General features: G+C 63.6%; 2 protein-coding genes across 2 annotated transcripts; one reads left to right on the top strand and one right to left on the bottom strand.

Moving 5' to 3' along the window:
• Positions 1 to 1,228: 1,228 nt before the first annotated feature.
• Positions 1,229 to 5,175, bottom strand: LOC136024264 (alpha-sarcoglycan-like). Its single transcript, XM_065699478.1, has 9 exons — positions 5,118 to 5,175; positions 4,522 to 4,728; positions 3,190 to 3,332; positions 3,041 to 3,113; positions 2,765 to 2,963; positions 2,520 to 2,682; positions 2,240 to 2,445; positions 2,101 to 2,127; positions 1,229 to 1,562 (listed from the first exon to the last, which is right to left on the bottom strand). The coding sequence occupies exons 1-9, from the start codon at positions 5,173 to 5,175 to the stop codon at positions 1,379 to 1,381; spliced, it is 1,260 nt and encodes a 419-aa protein (XP_065555550.1). The 3' UTR covers positions 1,229 to 1,378.
• A 2,308-nt stretch (positions 5,176 to 7,483) lies between these two features.
• On the top strand, positions 7,484 to 17,192 carry PPP1R9B (protein phosphatase 1 regulatory subunit 9B). The gene is made up of 10 exons (XM_065698826.1): positions 7,484 to 9,150; positions 11,689 to 11,821; positions 11,944 to 12,064; positions 12,193 to 12,297; positions 12,784 to 12,919; positions 13,050 to 13,202; positions 13,424 to 13,477; positions 14,181 to 14,410; positions 14,968 to 15,064; positions 16,181 to 17,192. Exons 1-10 carry the CDS (start codon positions 7,882 to 7,884, stop codon positions 16,232 to 16,234), a joined length of 2,352 nt encoding a protein of 783 aa, XP_065554898.1. The 5' UTR covers positions 7,484 to 7,881; the 3' UTR covers positions 16,235 to 17,192.
• The last annotated feature ends 840 nt before the right edge of the window (positions 17,193 to 18,032 follow it).

Raw genomic sequence — 18,032 nt, 5'->3', positions numbered from 1 at the left:
TGCGCTCCTGTGCTTCTGTGCTCCAGCCCCACCGTCCTCCCACCCCACCACGGCCCCCGGCCTCCTCCTCCTCCTCGCTCAGCCCCCGCTGCCCTGGGGCGGGGGAGAGGAAGGAAGGGGGAATCCCCAGCAAGGACGGTTGGGCTGGATCTGGGGGGGAGGGAACTTTGGGGTTGTCCCCTCCCCGAATGGGGGGAGACATGGGGGAACAAATGGGGACATGGAGGGTGGCTGGAGGTGCCACGGTGCATGAGTGCCATAGTACATGGGTGCTACAGTGCATGGGTGCCATGGTGCATGGGTGTGGTGCATGGATGCCATGGTGCATGGGTGCCATGACAAGTGGGTGCACCCACTGCAGGTCCCCCCCACCATGCCAGCACCATCCACCCCAGCTCATGCTGCGCACACTCCCTGGTGCAAGGGCAGCCGGGCAGCACCAGCAGCTCACGCGTGTTTCCCCAAGTGCCACCCTCGGCTCCCCCAGATTACCCCCACGGTGGGCGCGGGGCTTCGCAGGCACCAGGACAAGACCTCAATGGCTCCTTTCTCTTCGCCTGCCCCAGCCCATCAATGGTTCCTCTTGTTCCTCCCTGGGCCCCCCTCCTGTTTTCTTAACCCCCACCCTGGCGCCTGCCCCGTGCCGGGGGGGGGGGGACGGACGGACGGACGGCGCTCTGAAAGAAGCTTTTTCTTTGGAGGTGAGGGGCTGGGCTGGGGGGACCCCCGGGGGACCGGGGAGGGGTTTGAGGGTGCTGAGCGGGATGCCTGGGTCTGCGCGGTGGAAAGGGGTGAGCTCCAGGCACCATCCTGCAGGGCACAAGGACCCAGGTGAGCCGGGAGACATTGGGGTGCTGCGGGTGCCATTGTGGGTCCCTGGGACTGCGTTCCCCCTCCTGTCCCTGTCCCTACCCCCATCCCTACTCTCCACGAGCCCCTTTCCCTTCGCAGGGCTTGGGGGGGATCATGGATGAAGTAGGGTGGGAGGAGGGCACCCGGACATAGTGAAGCGGCTGAAAAGGGCGGCAGTGGGGTGCAGAACCAGCACCAATGGGGAGGGTAGACCAGGGCACCAGCCCAGCAGCACCTGGGGCTGGCTGGGGTAAAGAACTGGCCAACTCAATGCAGTTTGCAGCCAGAGGAGCCCAAAAGCAGGCTGCACCCCAAAACCTCCCTCTTCACCCACCCCCCAGAAAACAGCCAAAAATAAAGCAGAAAAAGCCACATCCATCACTCAATGGCCACTTTATCAGCTGAAACCCACCCCACAGCAGGGACACCCCCAGGTAGGTGACAACAACTGTGAGGTCCCCACAAAAGTGTCCTGACACCCCTTCATCCATCCCTGTCCCTGGGGTTGTGTCTCCTTGCCCCGGCATCACTGTGGGAGGAGCGGGACACGGGCTCCATCTGTGGCTCCGGGTAGGGGGTTGATGCGCTGCCCCGTGCGGACGTTGAACATGGGAAGGGTGGAAAGGGGCCGTGGGACGTCCCTGCTGCCGGCCATGTGCCTCAGCTCCTGCGTGTCCCCGTGGATCGTGGTGTGGTGGAAGAGCTGGATGCTGTGGGGGAAGGACAAGTGGATGCTGCGCCCCCCCCTTCCCACCCACAGCCTTCTGGGGAAGGGGCTTGGTGGGGTCGGTCACCACATCACGAGCTGTTTGCTCCCCATCAGTGGAGTAAGGCCACCCAGCCATGGGGTCTGCACCCCATCACTGGGGTTGGTCCCACATTACTGGGGTCTGGAACCCAGCCTTGGGGTCTGCACCCCATCACTGGGGTTGGTCCCTCATCATCGAGGTCTGCCCCTCCATCTGTGGGGTCCTGCTCAGTGCTGTTGAGTCCTGCAAGGCTATTGGAGAAGTAAAACAGCTCTTGTGCTCCAGCCCGTGTCTGTGGGGGGTTACTGGGGACACCGACATTTGGGGAGGGGAGGAGGGGGCCTCGGGGGTACCCTTTGGGATGGGGACACCTTTGTGCTGCACCAGAGAGATAACTGTTCCCGTCCCTGTTCCTAGTCCTGCTGGCCTTCCTCATGCTTGGCCATGACAAAGCCCTCCCAGCCCCCCTCAGCCCCTCATCCTGGGTGCACAGACTCACTCAGATGTCTCCAAGTCCCGTTTTTGCCTACAAAACAGAGGAAATGTAACAATGGTGCAAAGGGCTCTCACCCCAGGTGGTCCTGTGGCCACCACGGCTGAGGGGTGGGCACCTGGGGGTGGGGACCCCCCCAACTCACACTCCCTCCCTGCGGCAGCACATGAGGTGTCCCAGGAGCAGGAAGAGCAGCGCGGCCACTGCCAGCGGCACCAGCAGCGTCACCAGGAAGCCGGGCAGCAGGTCCTGGGGGGGCACCTCGGTGGGGAACTGGAAATCCCCACCCTCCTCCAGTACTCCGGAACCCCACGTGGGCCCCGGCTCTGTGGGGCTGGGCCAGACCTGCAGCTGCAGTGGGGTGATGGTTACTGGTGGGGTCCCCACGGGTGTCGCTGCACAGGGGATGGGGACGTGGGTCTCACCAGGGTGAGGTTGCACCAGCGTATGGAGAAGCGGGGGGCGAAGGTGTCGTAGCAGGAGGCAAGGGGCTGCTGGCCCAGGCTGCAGAGGAAGCGGCTCTGCGCCAAGGCGGCCGATGTCAGGCACCTTGAGAAGGGTCCGCGGGACCCCACTGACACATAGACCCTGTGGGGCAGCTGCAGGTCACCCCCAGACCCACACATGGAGGCTGGGGTCTGCTGGGGAGCACCTCCAGTGCTGCTCATACCCCTCCTTGCGCCCCTCGATGGGCAGTGGGACGCGGCCACCGCGGTCCAGGGCTGAGGTGATATTGATGACTTGGAGATCATCCTGCTCCCAGACGCCTGCCGTGGCCTGCAGGAAGATGTCCTGCGCGGCTGTGGGCAGCAGCTCCTCCACGTTCCTGTTACCCACCAGGAACTCACCTCGGAACGGCAGCTCCCCGCCTGCAGGGACATGTGGCACCCATGGGGACACTGCATGCAGGGGCATCCCGGTGCGGTTTGGGGGGCACAGCCCTTACGTGGAGAGCGGATGATGGTGATGACGAGGCGCTGAGCCACTGTCTCGTAGGTGAGCCGATTGTATGCCAGGACCTGCCAACAGACGGAACACCCCCAAAGGTGCCAACCCCACTCTCCCCAGCACAGGGCCGGGAGGGGGGACACCTACCTCAATGGTGTGGGTGCCGACCTCGGTGGCCGTGGGGCAACCATAGAGGTATCCTGGCTGGTGGGGGTCACGCTGGATGTACCGCAGCCACCGCGGAAGGTCCGGGTGGTCCCGGAGGTGAGCATGGAAGGTGATGGGGGTGGCTGTGGGTAGCAGGACACAGACATTGGGATTCATGTGCCACACAAGGGCTGTGCCACAGCCCTACAAGCCCTTCCCCATCCAACTGGTCCCCACAAGGAAGCAGGAGTGGTCCCTGCACCAGCTGGGCCCTGGGGAGGTCCTGCTCCCCTTTTGGGGGTGAATGACTCCAATGGAGATGACCCTCAGAGCCTAAATGGGGGGGATAAAGGCGTGCTGCTCCTGGGTGACTTCAACAGTGTGATGGGGCAATGCTTGGCAGGCCCCAGATGGGTGGAGGGGCGGGGTGGGGTGGAGGGATGGACAGAGAACAGCATGGATGCAGGGTGAGATGGATGTGGGGTGGCATGGATGGGGAGTGGGATGGATGGGGGGTGGGATGGATAGGGGATGAGAGGGATAGGGGGTGGGGTGGATGGAGGGTAGGATGGATGAGGGATGAGATGGATGGGGGGTGGGATGGATAGGGGGTGAGATGGATTGAGGATAGCATGGATGCAGAGTGGGATGGATGGAGGATAGGATGGATGAGGGGTGGGATGGATGGAGGATAGGATGGATGATGGGTGAGATGGATGGAGGATAGAATGGATGCAGAGTGGGATGGATGGAGGGTGGGATGGATAGGGGATGAGAGGGATAGGGGGTGGGGTGGATGGAGGGTAGGATGGATGAGGGGTGGGATGGATGGGGGGTGGGATGGATATGGGGTGAGATGGATTGCGGATAGCATGGATGCAGAGTGGGATGGATGGAGGATAGGATGGATGAGGGGTGGGATGGATGGAGGATAGCATGGATGCAGAGTGGGATGGATGGAGGATAGGATGGATGAGGGGTGGGATGGATGGAGGATAGGATGGATGAGGGGTGGGATGGATGGAGGATAGAATGGATGAGGGGTGGGATGGATGGAGGATAGCATGGATGCAGAGTGGGATGGATGGAGGATAGGATGGATGACGGGTGGGATGGATGGAGGATAGAATGGATGAGGGGTGGGATGGATGGGGGGTGGGATGGGTGTAGGTTTACCAGACTGTGTAGAAGGAGGGACAGATGGAGACACGACCCAGCTGGTGTCATGGCTGGTGGGGAGCAGGCTTAGTCAGGGTTCCCCATTAACAGTCCCAGCCCCCACAGGCCCTACAGGACTCCTCCGCATCCCCACTGCACTCTCCTGGCCCTTACCACCATCATCCTCGCTCCAGGTGAGGAAGGCATCCAGGAACAGCTCCCGCTTCAGCTCATGGACAAAGACAGCTCCGGTCTCGGAGGAGACGCGGTGGTCAGCGAGGACGTGGTGGTCGGGGAGGGTGCCCTGGGACTCCCCTGGGACCACAGCTGTGGCCAGGGACAGAGCTAGAGCCAGGGCTGGGCACCGTGGCTCCTCCCTGCCTCAGTTTCCCCATTGCCCAGAGCTCCCGGGAACACAACAGGGCCAGGAATGTTCCCTGCAGCCGAGTGCCTCGGGATAGCGGGCCGGCTATATTTAGGAAGGGGTGGGAATGGGGACAGGGACGGGGAAAGGGACAAGGACGGGGACAGGGAGGGGGACAGCAGCCCCCCACTTCCCCCGGATCTCCGGAGAGGTCCCACTCACCCCCTCTCCCCCCACCTTGTCCCAGACCCGTCTGGCAGCAGGGCCAGGATGGCTCCACTGAGCTCTGTCCCATCTGACCAGCACCCCCCACCCCACCCCGCTTTGGGGGTGCCTCCATCCGGTCCCCACTGGGGTCTCCCAGCCCGGCCGTGTCCCCCCAGTGGGTGACGGGGCCACCACTCGCCTGCCAGCACCCAGACCAGGAGCAGCTCCAGGGCCTCCATGTTCCAGCACTTGGGCATGGGGCCAGGGCTGATTGACAGAGGCAACAGGGCTGGCCTGGAAGGGGGGGGACCCATGGGGGGGTCCCACCGGAGACATGGAGGTGGGACATCCCAGCACGGCCACCTCCTGCCACCAATGGCCCAAGGGGCTCCCGTGTCCCCTTGGTGGGGTGTCCTCTGGGCGGGGCTTGTCCTGGAACCCCCACTAGTAGGCAATGGGGTGGCAGTGGGTGCACGGGATGGGGTAGAGCAGGGTGTGGGACACCTGGGGACACGCTGCCAGCAGCACGTGTGTGCCCCTGTGTGGCAGCAAGGGGACACGCGTGTACACGCGTGTGTGAGCTCACATGTGTGTGTGTGCACACGTGTCTGTGTGTACATGTCTGTGTGTGCACACGTGCGTGCACATGTGTGAGTGCACATGTATGTGTGTGTGCACATGTATGTGTGCGCACCTTTATGTGTGTGCACGTGCGTGTGCACATGTATGTGTGCACATGTATGTGTGTGCACCTTTATGTGTGTGCACGTGCGTGTGCACATGTATGTGTATGTGCACATGTATGTATGTGGGCACATGTATGTGTGTGCACGTGTATGTGCACATGTATGTGTGTGAGTGCACATGTGTGTATGAGTGCACATATATGTGTGTGTGCATGTATGTTTGTGTGTACATTTATGTGCATGCGCACATGCAGGTGTGTGTGCACACGTGTGTGTGCACATGTATGTGTGCATGCACATGTATGCGTGTATGCACATTTGTGTGTGTGCACATGTGTGTGTGTGCACATGTATGTGTGCACATGTATGTGTGTGTGCACATGTGTGTGTGCACGTGTGCGCACATGTGTGTGTGCACATGTACGTGTATGTGCACGTGTCTGCGTGTGTGTGCACATTTATGTGTGTGCACGTGTGTGTGCACATGTATGTGTGCGTGCATGTGTGTGTGCACAGGTATGTGTATGTGCACATGTATTTGTGTGTGCACATGTATGTGTATGTGCACATGTATGTGTGTGTGCATATGTATGTATGTGCACATGTATGTGTGTGTGTGCACATGTATGTGTATGTGCACATGTATTTGTGTGTGCACATGCATGTGTGTGTGTGCACATGTATGTGTGTGTGTGCACATGTATGTATGTGCACATGTATGTGCGTGTGCACACGTGTGTGCGGGGCGTGGCGCGGGCCCTGCGGGGGAGCTCCGGCTGGTGGGCGGTGGCAGGAGCCGGGGGTGGTCGGCGGCGGGGGGGGACAAGTCGCACTTGTGACGTCACGCTCCGTCACGCCGCGTCACGTCAGAGGCTGTGAGCCTGCGCCGGGTGACGTGTTGCGGGTGCAGGGTCCTGGTGCCTGCCCGTTCCCAGCCTCGGGGTGCAGGGGTCCCCCCCCCATCCCCCCCGCACGGCCCCACTCCGCGACCCGACCCCCCCCATGCCTGCTGAAAAGCAGCGAGCAACCCCGGACACCCCCACCAGAGGTCACTTTTGGGGTGCAGGGATGCTGGAGGGGCAGCACCGCGGCCCCCCCCGGCCCAGAGCCCTCCCCTTCCCCGCTGCAGTTTCCTCTCCTGCCACCCCTGCGTGGCGGTGCCTGGGGGGAAGTGTTGCACCCCAGGGATGGGTTTATGGGGCCAGGAAGTGAATGGGGGCCCTGGGGGGACGCCGCGAGGCACCCTTTGGGTGTGGGGTGGAGGCAAGGGGATGTACCGAAAAATGGGGGGAGATGGGGAGAGGAGCAGGGGCACACGGGAGGGGCACAGGGTGAGGGAACGTGGGGGTACAGGGGTAGGATGGGGGTGGAAGTAGTTACAAACATGGGGGGCATATAGGGACAGGGCGGGGGGGATATGGGGACAGCTTGGGAGGATGTGGGTACAAACAAGGGGCAATACAGGGATGGGAGGGGGGGACATGGAGACAAAATGATGAGGATATGGGGGAGATGCGGGTACAGAGGTGGCACTGAGGGGACACAGGGACCAGCCTGGGGGCCACGGGGACAAAATTGGCGGGGTGCAAGGGCACACAGGCATGGTGGGGGACAGAGATGGGGGGACACGGGGACAGAGATGGGGGGACATGGGGAGGTCTTGGGAACAGAGAGGGGAGAACGTGGGGACAGAGCTGGGGGTGTCAGCAGCTGAGGAGCCGGGGGTACACGGGTGCTGGGGGTGTGGGGACACGCCACGGGGCGGGCACCCCAGTGCGGGTGCGGGAGGGGCCCGCAGGGCATGCGGAGACGAGGGGGGTGTTGCGGGGGGGTCCCCGCTCCCGCGCCGAGGCGGCGGCGGTGAGGGAGAGGAAGAGCGAGCGCCGCTAAGACCCAGCGGGCTCTGCGGGCAGCGGGGCGGGCGGATCGCAGGCAGCGGCTCCATCACCAGCTCAGAGAAAGGGGAAGAGGAGGCGGAGAAGGGAGGGAGGAAGGAAGCAGGGCCAGGCCCCCCCTCCCCGGGATGGACATGGCCTGACCGGGCGCCGCAGCCCCCCGCGGCCCGGTGCAGGTTTGCGGGCGGCGCCTGCCCCCCCCTCTCCCCGGGCCGCATCCCCCTCCCCATGGCGCTGTAACCGGCGAGGGGCCGCGGCGAGCGGCGGCGGTGCTGGTGCCGGTGGTGGCGGCGGCGCTGGTCGCAGCGGTGGTGGTTCCGGTGGTTCCGGTGGTTCCGGTGGTGCCGCGGCGGGCGATGCGCGGCACAGCCCAGGTGCCGGCATGCTGAGGACAGAGGCAGGCGGCGGGGGATCCCCGTCCGGGGCAGCACCGGGCGGCGGGGGTCTCCGGAGTGCGTCCCCGCACCGGAATGCCTACGAGGCCACCATCCAGGCCCTGGCGCCCACAAAGGAGGCTGATGGTGAAGATGGCAAGAAAAGCCGGGGTAAGAAGTATGGCTCCAACGTTCATCGCATCAAGAACATGTTCCTGCAGATGGGGACGGCGCCCGGCCCCGAGGGCGCCTGCGACCTGGCCAAGGCCAAGGAGAAGCCGGTCCGTCTGTCCTTGCCCCGGGCCGGCAGCCTCAGCGAGAGCATGGACCAGGGCAGCCTCCTCAAGCTGGGCACCAGCGTCTCTGAGAGGGTCAGCCGCTTCGACTCCAAACCCGACAAACCCTTCTCCAAGCTGCAGGAGACCCGTAAGATCTTTGAGAGGAGCCCGCAGGAGAAAGCTACCACCACCAAGCTCTTGCTACGTAAGGAGCGTGCGGGTTTCCAGGACCGTAAGCTGGACGTGGTGGTGCGGTTCAATGGCAGCACTGAGTCCCTGGACAAGCTGGACACCGAAGCCGTCTCGCCCACCGTCAGCCAGCTCAGTGCTGTCTTCGAGAAGGCCGACCTCCGGAACAACCTGCACAAGGCGCAGGGGCGAGTGGTTGGACCGCTTGGCACCAAGGTGATGGGCAAGCGGCCCCGGGTCTTCCTGCCGGGCGCTGAGGCTGCTCGGGTGGGCGATGGCCATGCTGCCCAGCCCCGCGCCCGGCTGCCGGAGGAGGAGAAAGCAGCGGGGAAGAGTACCCGGCCGGTGGAGAAGGAGCTGCCCACCCCACGGGTGCAGGAGGTCTGCAAGATCAAGCCGGTGGAGGTGGAGGAGAGCGGTGAGGCCGAGGAGGAGGAGGCATCAGCGGTGCTGGAACCAGTGCCCGTGCCCCAGCCGGCTAAGGGGTCCGAGGACCTGGTGCCCACCCCCCCCCGGCTGGACAGGGGCTCCGGTGTGGCCGCGGGTGAGGAGGGCGTCAAGGGAGAGCAGGTGGAGGAAGGCGATGGCTACGAGGAGGCCAAGAAGGAGGACTTCTCCGAGGCGGACCTGGTGGACATAAGTGCCTACAGCGGGCTCGGGGAGGACTCGGGGGGCAGCGGGCTGGAGGAGGAGGAGGAGGCTGAAGGGCTCTATGAGCCCGAGTCGGGTTGTGTGGAGATCCCAGGGCTGTCCGAGGAAGAGGAGCCTGTCCCCAACCGCAAGATCCAGTTCAGCACGGCCCCCATCCAGGTGAGGCCGCCTGGAGATGAGGGGGAAGCAGCTGGGGATAAGGGGGTACCCCATGGTCAGGGTACCCCGGGGTGAGGGGCACCCAAGTATAAGGAGCACCCAAGGGTGGGGGTACCCTAGGATGAGGGTACCCCAGGCTGGGATGTATGACCCCCACCCCTTTGGGGGGGCTGGTGCTGGTGCTGGGGAGGTGTGGGGAGGTCTGTGTGCCCCCAGCACCCTGCCATGGGGCACAGCATCCCACTTGGTGCTGGGGGAAGGAGGATTGCCAGCCAGGGCTGGCTAACAGGTCACCTAACCAAGAGCCCTGGCGTGGCCTGAGGCCCCCCCCCAGCCATAGAGGAGCCACCCTAGGGCTGGTGTGACAGGGGTGGGGGTGGCCCTGGGCCCTCCGGGGTGGTCGATGCAGAGCACCCAGAGCCGACCCACCGCAATGTCCAAGCCCTACCATGTGTTCTGGGTGGGATGCCTGATGTGTCCGGGCACGGGTGCTGGCTCCTCTGCCCTTGGTCCCCAGTGGTCCCTTGGTGCCGGGGCTCCCCCCACACCGGGGCTCCCAGGCATGGGGCAAGGGGTTGGGGGTTCTTTTCCCCACCATAGGCCCAGCCGGCACCCAGCAGCGTTCCGGGAAGTGGAGGAAGGGGAAGTGGCGGCATGGTCGGGTGGGTCGCAGCATTTCCCGTCCCCCCCATCCTTCCCCGGCTTGGTATGGGGGCTCCATCAGGGATGCTCCCCCAGCAGCAGGGCTGGGGTGGGGAGAAGAGGCCGTGCCGCTATTTGGGGTGTTCTCTTCCGCTGGAATCCCCCCGGCCGGAGGAGCCTTGGTCGCTTTGTGCTGGAGCTGGGTTATTTTTAGAGCCCGGCCTATATTCTGGCTCTGAGTCAGAGCGGGTGGGTGGCCCCACCGGGGACAGGGGGACACGGACCACCATGCCCAGGGCAGGACACAGTGGTGGCCATGTGCTGGGTGGTTGCACGCTGCTGGGAGGGGGATTGGTCCTGTGGGAACCAGCCAGGCAGGCCTTGAGAAGATGCCCCCCGCCATGGATGGGCAGGCAGGGTTTTTGGGGTGCTCTGCTTCCCCCAGCACAGCCTTTAACCTCTTGCTTTTACTCATCTCCCACCCCAGGGTCCCATGTGTACTGGTGGGGAAGTGACCCACATGCCTGAGCTCCCGAGTGCATGGGTGATGCTGAGCCACCCAAACAGGAGGGGTTGGAGCCAGGAGCATTGCTCCCCCGCAGCGCCAGCATGGGATGGGGGCCGTCACCACCAGCCTCTTCCCCTGGGCATTTGCTGGCTCTGGCTGCTTCTCCCTTGGAACCCACTTCAGGCCCCTGGCACATCCCAAGATCCCCAGGACCGGGTGACAAGGGTTGGGGCACTGCAGGGTGAGCCTGCAGCCCTGCAGCCCCATGTGTAGACAGGGAGGGTAGAGGCATGTCCCATGGCTTGTTCATCCCCAGCACCCCTGGGTACCACCCAGGTGGGTCCTACCCATTGGTGGGTCTCAAGAGCTTTGTCCCAACACTTATTCCTAATGCCCTTGTTGCAAGCCTTTAGTCTGTGGTGTGATCCCTAATCCATTCGCCCCTCCGGGGACATCTGCCAGGCTCAGCTCCAGGAGAGGGGTGCTGGCACCTCCTGGGGTGCAGGGATATGGCACCCCACTGCCTCTGGCTCCTGGTGGCACATCTGACCTCAACCAGGAGCACCCCGGTGCCCAGCACGAGGGCACCCAGTGTGGGGTGAACCAGGGCCTGTCCCCAGGCCCCCGTGAGCTGCCAGGTGGAGGCCCATCGGATGAGGCAACCGCCAGCTTAGGGTGGGCTTCACCTCTCCGGGCAGAATGGTGGGTTTGGGTTCCTGGGCTCTGGGCTTGCATGGAGGTGCCCAGGAAGGTTGAGGGGTAGGGAAGACTGAGGTGAGGCTGCCCCAAAGGGTGAGACGTTCCCTGTCACATGGGGCAGTTGGAGCCATGAGAAGGTAGGGACGGATGAGGGGAGAAGGGGGCAACAGGCCCAGTGTGCCTGCCCCAAACTGTGTGACTGATAGCAGCCAGTGCTTGCACACCCCATCCATCCATCCATCCATCCATCCATCCATCCATCCATCCATCCATCCATCCATCCATCCATCCATCTCTCCCTCCCTCCCTCCCTCCCTCCCTCCCCCCTTCCCTCCCTCCCTCCCTTCATCTGTCTGTCCATCCACCCATCTGTCCATCCACCCATCCGTCCATCCACCCATCCATCCGTCCACCCATCCATCCGTCCACCCATCCGTCCTTCCATCCATCCATCCATCCATCCATCCATCCATCCGTCCATCCGTCCATCCGTCCATCCATCTGTCCATCTAACTCCGCGACATGACTTAGGGTGGGATTCTCCAGTGTCTCATAGGCTCAGTAACATCCCCCTGCCCCTGCCCTGGGCTCCCCCAGCCCTGGGATGCCCTCTTGGCCATGGATGGATGGCTGCCGTGTTGTCCCGTCCCATGCCGCCGCCTCACTGAGCAGCTCTGTGCACCCCTCAGGTCTTCAGCACTTACTCCAATGAAGACTATGACCGCCGCAACGAAGATGTTGACCCCATGGCTGCATCGGCTGAGTACGAGCTGGAGAAGAGGGTGGAGCGACTCGACCTCTTCCCTGTGGAGCTGGAGAAAGGTGGGTCTTCACCCCATCCCACGCCCCAGGGCCCTGTGGCACCTTGGGGATGGGCTGGGGGTGGCTCCATTGGCATTGGGTAGCCGGTGCCACCCCGCCAGGACATGGCTCTGTCTCTGCAGACTCGGAAGGGCTGGGGATCAGCATCATCGGCATGGGTGCGGGGGCTGACATGGGCCTGGAGAAGCTGGGCATCTTCGTCAAGACGGTGACGGAGGGGGGTGCTGCCCACCGGGATGGCAGGTAAAGGGTTCCCCAGCCCAAAGCCACCTCAGGTCCCCATGGGCTTGGGTGGTGATGGAGGAGCTGGTGTGGGAGTGGGCAGAAGTGCCCAAGGGGTGGGCCTGCTGTGACGGTCTCCATGTCCCCAGGATCCAGGTAAACGATCTCATTGTGGAGGTGGATGGCACCAGCCTGGTTGGGGTGACGCAGAGCTTCGCTGCCTCCGTCCTCAGGAACACCAAGGGCCGTGTCCGGTAGGGCCTGGGACTGGGGACCTGGGAGGGCTGGGAGACCCTCACAGCCCATGCAGGGCCCCCTGCAGTACCCTGCCCCATAGCCTATACCCAGAGTACCTCAAACCCCAGGCTGGGCTGTCCCCCTGCCCCAAAATACCTCCTTCCCCTCCAGTCCCATGCCCACTGCCTGCCCTGTGCCACCCTAGTGCCCCTCAAAATCTTCTCACATCAGTTCAGGATCTCCCTCAGGCCCCAGCTCATCCACCCATAGCATCTCCACCAGGAGCACTGCCTGTCCCTCAAGGACGTTCCTGGCTGCACCACTGGCATGTCCCCCATTACAGCCCCCCATGGTCGCAACCCCCCACCCCCACTGAGCCCTCCATCCCCACTGAGCCCCCCCACCCCCACTGAGCCCCCCATTCCCACTGAGCCCTCCATCCCCACTGAGCCCCCCATCCCCATTGAGCCCCCCATCTCCATTGAACCCCGCATCCCGCGCAGGTTCCTCATCGGGCGGGAGAAGCCGGGGGAGCAGAGCGAGGTGGCGCAGCTGATCCAGCAGACGCTGGAGCAGGAGCGGTGGCAGAGGGAGATGATTGAGCAGCGCTACACCCAGTACACTGAGGATGACGAGGAGGTGAGGGGGACAGCACCCACCCAGGGGGGCACGGGCCCGGTTCCCCACCTGGTGCCTCAGTTTCCCCAGGCTGAGGGTGCTAGGCTGGGGACCACCACCATGAGCCAACCCTGGCCCACGCCCTCTGCAGACGGGCGAGTATGCGACAGATGAGGAGGAGGAGATGAGCCCCATGTTCCCGAGCGGCGAGATGGCCATCGAGGTGTTTGAGCTGGCCGAGAACGAGGACACGCTCTCACCTGTGGAGATGGACCCTGAAAAGCTGGTGCACAAGTTCAAGGAGGTGCAGAGGGGCTGCAGTGTGCTGCGGGGTGCTGGGGAGTACAGGGGTGCAGGGGAGTGCTGGGGGTGTGGGGAGTACTGGGGATCCCGGGGGTACAGGGGTACAGGGGGGTGCCGGGGAGTGCTGGGAGTGCCAGGGGTACAGGGGTACCAGGGGGTGCTGGGGGTGTCGGGGCATTGTGCCCACCGTGGGGACGTGTGAAGGGCCGGTTCCTCTCGCAGCTCCAGATCAAACACGCCGTCACTGAGGCTGAGATCCAGCAGCTGAAGAGGAAGGTGAGAGTGGGTGCTCTGGCTCCGCTTGGGCAGGAAGGATCCCCCCTTGTTCTGCCCTGACCCCCCTCCTCCATCTCCCACATCCTCTCCTAGCTCCCCACGTCTACCCCCAGACCCCTCACCATGCTGTGCTGTGCTGTGCCTGTTCCTGGCCATGCCACGCTGTGCTGTGCCGTGCCATGCTGTGTCATGTCATGTCATGTCACATGTCACATTTTAGACCTCATATCATCCTTCCAGTATCTGAAGGGGATCTGCAAGGATGCTGGAGAGGGATGCTTCTTCAGGGACTGTAGTGATAAGACAAGGGGTGATGGGTTCAAACTGAAACAGGGGATATTTAGGTTGGATATAAGAAAGCTCTTCCCTGTGAGGGTGCTGAGGCACTGGCACAGGGTGCCCAGAGAAGCTGTGGCTGCCCCATCCCTGGCAGTGCTCAAGGCCAGGCTGGACACAGGGGCTTGGAGCAAGCTGCTCCAGTGGAAGGGGTCCCTGCCCATGGCAGGGGTTGGAGGGGGATGAGCTTTAAGGTCCCTTCCAACACAAACCATTCTATGATTCTGTCATGTCATGCCTGCTCCTTGCCTGTGCTGTACCATGCCATGGTGTGCGGTGTCATGCCCATACCTGGCTCTGCCTTGCTGTACCATGCCGTGTCATGCCTGTCCCTGGCTGTGCCGCGTCCTGACCCTGCTGTCCTCAGCTGCAGAGCCTGGAGCAGGAGAAGGCACGCTGGAGGGCCGAGAAGGCCCAGCTGGAGCAGAGCGTGGAGGAGAATAAGGAGCGGATGGAAAAGCTGGAGGGGTACTGGATGGAGGCACAGAACCTCTGCCAGGCTGTGGACGAGCACCTCAAGGAGACTCAGGCGCAGTACCAGACCCTGGAGCGCAAGTACAGCAAGGCCAAGAGGCTCATCAAGGAGTACCAGCAAAAGTGAGGGCAGCTCTGGACACCCATCCATCCCCCTGGGCACCCCTCCATCCCCATGGGCATGATCATCCCAAGGGCACACATCCATCCCGATGGGCACCAAGATCCCTGTGGCACCATCCCCTTCCCAGCCACCCCTTGCCCCTGGGCAGACCATTGGGCATGAGCCATACCGTGGGCATGGATCATGCCCTTGACATGGACCCGCACCTGTGGGGCACTGACCCCTTCATGGGCACCCATTGTCCTTGGGCATAGACCATCTGTTGGGCATGAACCTTTCCCCAGGGCACCAGCTTCTTCATGGGCATCCCTAATCCCCTGGGCAGGGACCTTCCCCTCTGGGCAGAAACGCATCCATGTGGCACCGAATCCCTCCTGGGACCCTTCACACCCCGAGCAGGGACGTTCCCTTGGGCAGGGGCCTTCCCCTTGATGTGGAAGCATCCCCTGGGCACCAGCTCCTTCCTGCTCCCTCCCAACCCTGCCCCAGCTCCATGGGGTGTCCCTGGTGCTGGGAGGGGACGGGGGGGACATGCACCCACACACTGGTCCTGCAGGGAGATCGAGTTCCTCAAGAAGGAGACGGCGCAGCGGCGGGTGCTGGAGGAATCTGAGCTGGCGCACAAGGAGGAGATGGAGAAACTGCAGGAGAAGGTGGGCACCGGGTGCCGGGACGCGGGCTGCCCCTGAGCCCCGCCGCCGTCACGCCGCTCCTGCCACGGCCCATGGCTTCCCATGGCTTCCTATGGCTTCCCGTCGCCGCTGGATCCCAGGATGGGTCGCAGCAGATCTGCTCGGGCACCGGCTCGTGCCAAGCTGCTGGATCCCGCCGCCGGGCAGTAGCGGAGCTGCGTGAGGCGCTGGCTCCCCTCCGGACTGAGCTCCGGCCGCGGGATCCCAACGCCGGATCGCGGTGGATCTGCTTTGGGCACCGGGATCCCACCGGATTTGTGCTCCGGATCACAGTGGATCTGTTCAGGCGCTGGCGCACACCCGATCCTCCTCCTGGCACTGGATCCCACACTGGATTGCAGTGGATCTGCCGAGGGTTTGGGTCTCAGTGGATCCTGCCTCAGGGTCTGACATCCCATAATGGATCAAAAGGGATTTTCTTGGGCACTGGATCCCAGGCTGCTTGCGCGGGATCCCACAGTGGTTCCCTGTCGATGGGCATGAGGCATGGGGCCGCACTGGATCCTCTGTTGCGAGCTGGATCCCATGCTGGTCATGCTGGATCCCACAACAGATCGCCCTGGATTCCGCGCCAGCGGCTCCCCTGCAGCAGGCAGGGATCACTGGATCCCCTGGGATCCTGCAGTGCTGCCGTGGGTTGCAGGCACCAGAGGAGCACGGGGAGGTCCCCCAGTTCCCAGCAGAGCCCCCACATGTACCCCCCCTCCCGTCACCTCCAAAATGTCCCCCTGACACCCCCCAGAGACTCACCCCGTGCTTCCTGCAGCCCCCTTGGCCCAGCCCTGTGTCCCTTATCTCTGTCCCCCACCACCTCAACCCTTTTCCCTGTGTCCCTATCCTGGTGCCCCCATCCCTGTGTCTCCTAACACCCCAGCACCCCCATGTCTTTCCCCCCTTGTCCTGCCCTTTCCATCCCTGTATCCCCATCCCTATATCCTCTCACCTTGTACCCCACAGCCCTGTCCCCCCCGCTACATGTTCGCATCTCTGTCCCTGTGTGTGTCTGTGTCCCCTGTCCCTGTGCCCCCCCGTGCTCCCCCCCCTCCCGCTGAGACCTGTCCCTTTGCTGTTTTTCAGATCTCCGAACTGGAGGCCAAGCTGCAGACTTTGAAAAATTCCAACCCGACTTAAGTCACCCTCAAACCGCAGCGATATTGGGGGGGGTCCCTCCCCCCCCCAAGTCCTGTCCCTCCCCCCCCCAAAACCTCTTCCCCTACCCGGGAGGAGGTGAGACCCCCCCAGAGCCTCCTGGTGCCCCTATCTCCCCCCTGGGGGCACAGACATGGGGGGCGGGCAAGCTGCATCTCTGGGGGGGGCAGAGGGAAATTGTGCGGGGGCACACCCCACCTTAGTGTCTGTGTCCAGTGTGAGTCTCGTGGTAACGTGATGGACCGATTGGGGGGGGAGGCCCCCCCCAGGCTCCCCCCCTCCCCTTGACGTGACGCCCCTTCCCCTCCCCCCAGACACAGAGCTGGCACCTGGTAGGACACTGGGGGGGGGGGGGGGGGGGGCGGAAGAAATGTGTCCCCCCCCAAAATGTGAGCTATATTGGGGAGCAAAGGGGGGCTACGCTGGAAGCCCCCCCCATCCCCAGCTCCTCTTGGGACTCACCTGCACCACTGGTTGGGGGGGCAGTTGCCTTTGGGTCCCTCTTGTGTCCTCAATCCCGGCCCCACAGTGGGATGCCCCCCCACCATGGTTAGGTGTGGAAGGGGAGCTTAAAGTGCCCTCCCCCCCCACTCTGGACAGGAGGGACCCTCTCAGCCTTTGCCAACCCCTGCAGTGGGCGAGGGGGGGTCCCGGACTCCCACTTGTAGGGGGCATGGCTGGGGGGCTGTCCCCCAGCACCCGCTGCCCACCCACCCCCCCCCCCCCCAAGCCCATGGCTTTCGCCTTCCTTGGGCAGGGGGGACACACACGGGGGTCCCCCTCCAGGGTGGGGGCGATGCTCTCACCCCCCCAACTGTAAATAACCCCCTGTCCCCCAATAAATCACAGTATTTCTCGGGGCTGGTATGCCCTCACCACTGGCCACCCCCAGCCGGGTCGGGGGATCCCGGACCCTCGGCCTGGGGGGGGAACTCCTTTATTTTTTGTTTCTATTTTGACCCCCTCCCTGCTGTCCTCCTCCGTCTCCCCCGTCCCCCCCTCGAAGTCTCCGACAGTAACTGGATGTGGGGGTAACTGGGAGCCAGAGCTGGTTATACTGGGAGGGGGAGGAGGGAGGCACGAGGGGGGTGAGGGGGGGTCCAACTGAATTGGAGCCACTTGGGCGGGGGAAGTATTTAAGGGGGGGGACAAGCCCCGGAGGGGTGCTGGGTTATTTAAGCTCACAGTGTACCGTGTATATACTATATATATCTGTACAATGGAGCCACTGGCCCTCGTTTGTTACGGCCCCGGGCACCGGTCTGCGGGCACTGGGAGCACTGGGGAGGATGGGGGGCATTGAGGGGACTGGGAAGAACTGGAAGACCACAGTGGGGGCTGGGGGGACTGGGGACTAGGAGCGCTGGGAACACTGGGAAGGATGCGAGACACTGGGGAGGACTGGGTGCGTGGGGAGCACTGGGAAGGATGGGGAGAGCGCTGGGTAAAAAATGGGAGGTCACTGGGAAGATCTGGGAGACCGCTGGAAGGACTGGCAGTACGGGGAAGGCCGGGGTGAGTGGGAGCAGTGGGGGGTCTGGGAACAATGGGAAGGATGGGGGCACCGGGGTGACTCGGGGCGCTCGGGGGACTGGGGGCACTGGGAAGCATGGGGGGCACTGGGAAGCATGGGGGGTACTGAGTGGACTGGGAAGAACTGGAGGGGCTGCGGACACTGGCAATGACAGCGCGTCCCGCCCGCGCCCCCGTGCTGAGCTCAGGGCGCCGCCCGGCGCTGTCCGTTCAGTACCGCCGGGCCGAGCAGAGCGGGAGGGGCGGC

The sequence above is a fragment of the Lathamus discolor genome, chromosome 20 (assembly GCF_037157495.1).
Source record: "Lathamus discolor isolate bLatDis1 chromosome 20, bLatDis1.hap1, whole genome shotgun sequence".
Lineage (NCBI taxonomy): Eukaryota > Metazoa > Chordata > Aves > Psittaciformes > Psittacidae > Lathamus > Lathamus discolor.
This window is presented reverse-complemented; position numbering and strand designations above follow the sequence as displayed.

Coding starts and splice junctions, on each gene's coding strand:
- LOC136024264 (XM_065699478.1), bottom strand. CDS start 5,175: ATGCCCAAGTGCTGGAACATGGAGGCCCTGGAGCTGCTCCTGGTCTGG. Junction 2,128..2,239: donor TGCTGCCGCAGGGAGGGAGT/GTGAGTTGGGGG, acceptor TCTGTTTTGTAG/GCAAAAACGGGACTTGGAGA. Junction 1,563..2,100: donor CGGGACTTGGAGACATCTGA/GTGAGTCTGTGC, acceptor CTTCCCCCACAG/CATCCAGCTCTTCCACCACA.
- PPP1R9B (XM_065698826.1), top strand. CDS start 7,882: ATGCTGAGGACAGAGGCAGGCGGCGGGGGATCCCCGTCCGGGGCAGCA. Junction 13,203..13,423: donor TGGTGCACAAGTTCAAGGAG/GTGCAGAGGGGC, acceptor TTCCTCTCGCAG/CTCCAGATCAAACACGCCGT. Junction 14,411..14,967: donor ATCAAGGAGTACCAGCAAAA/GTGAGGGCAGCT, acceptor CTGGTCCTGCAG/GGAGATCGAGTTCCTCAAGA.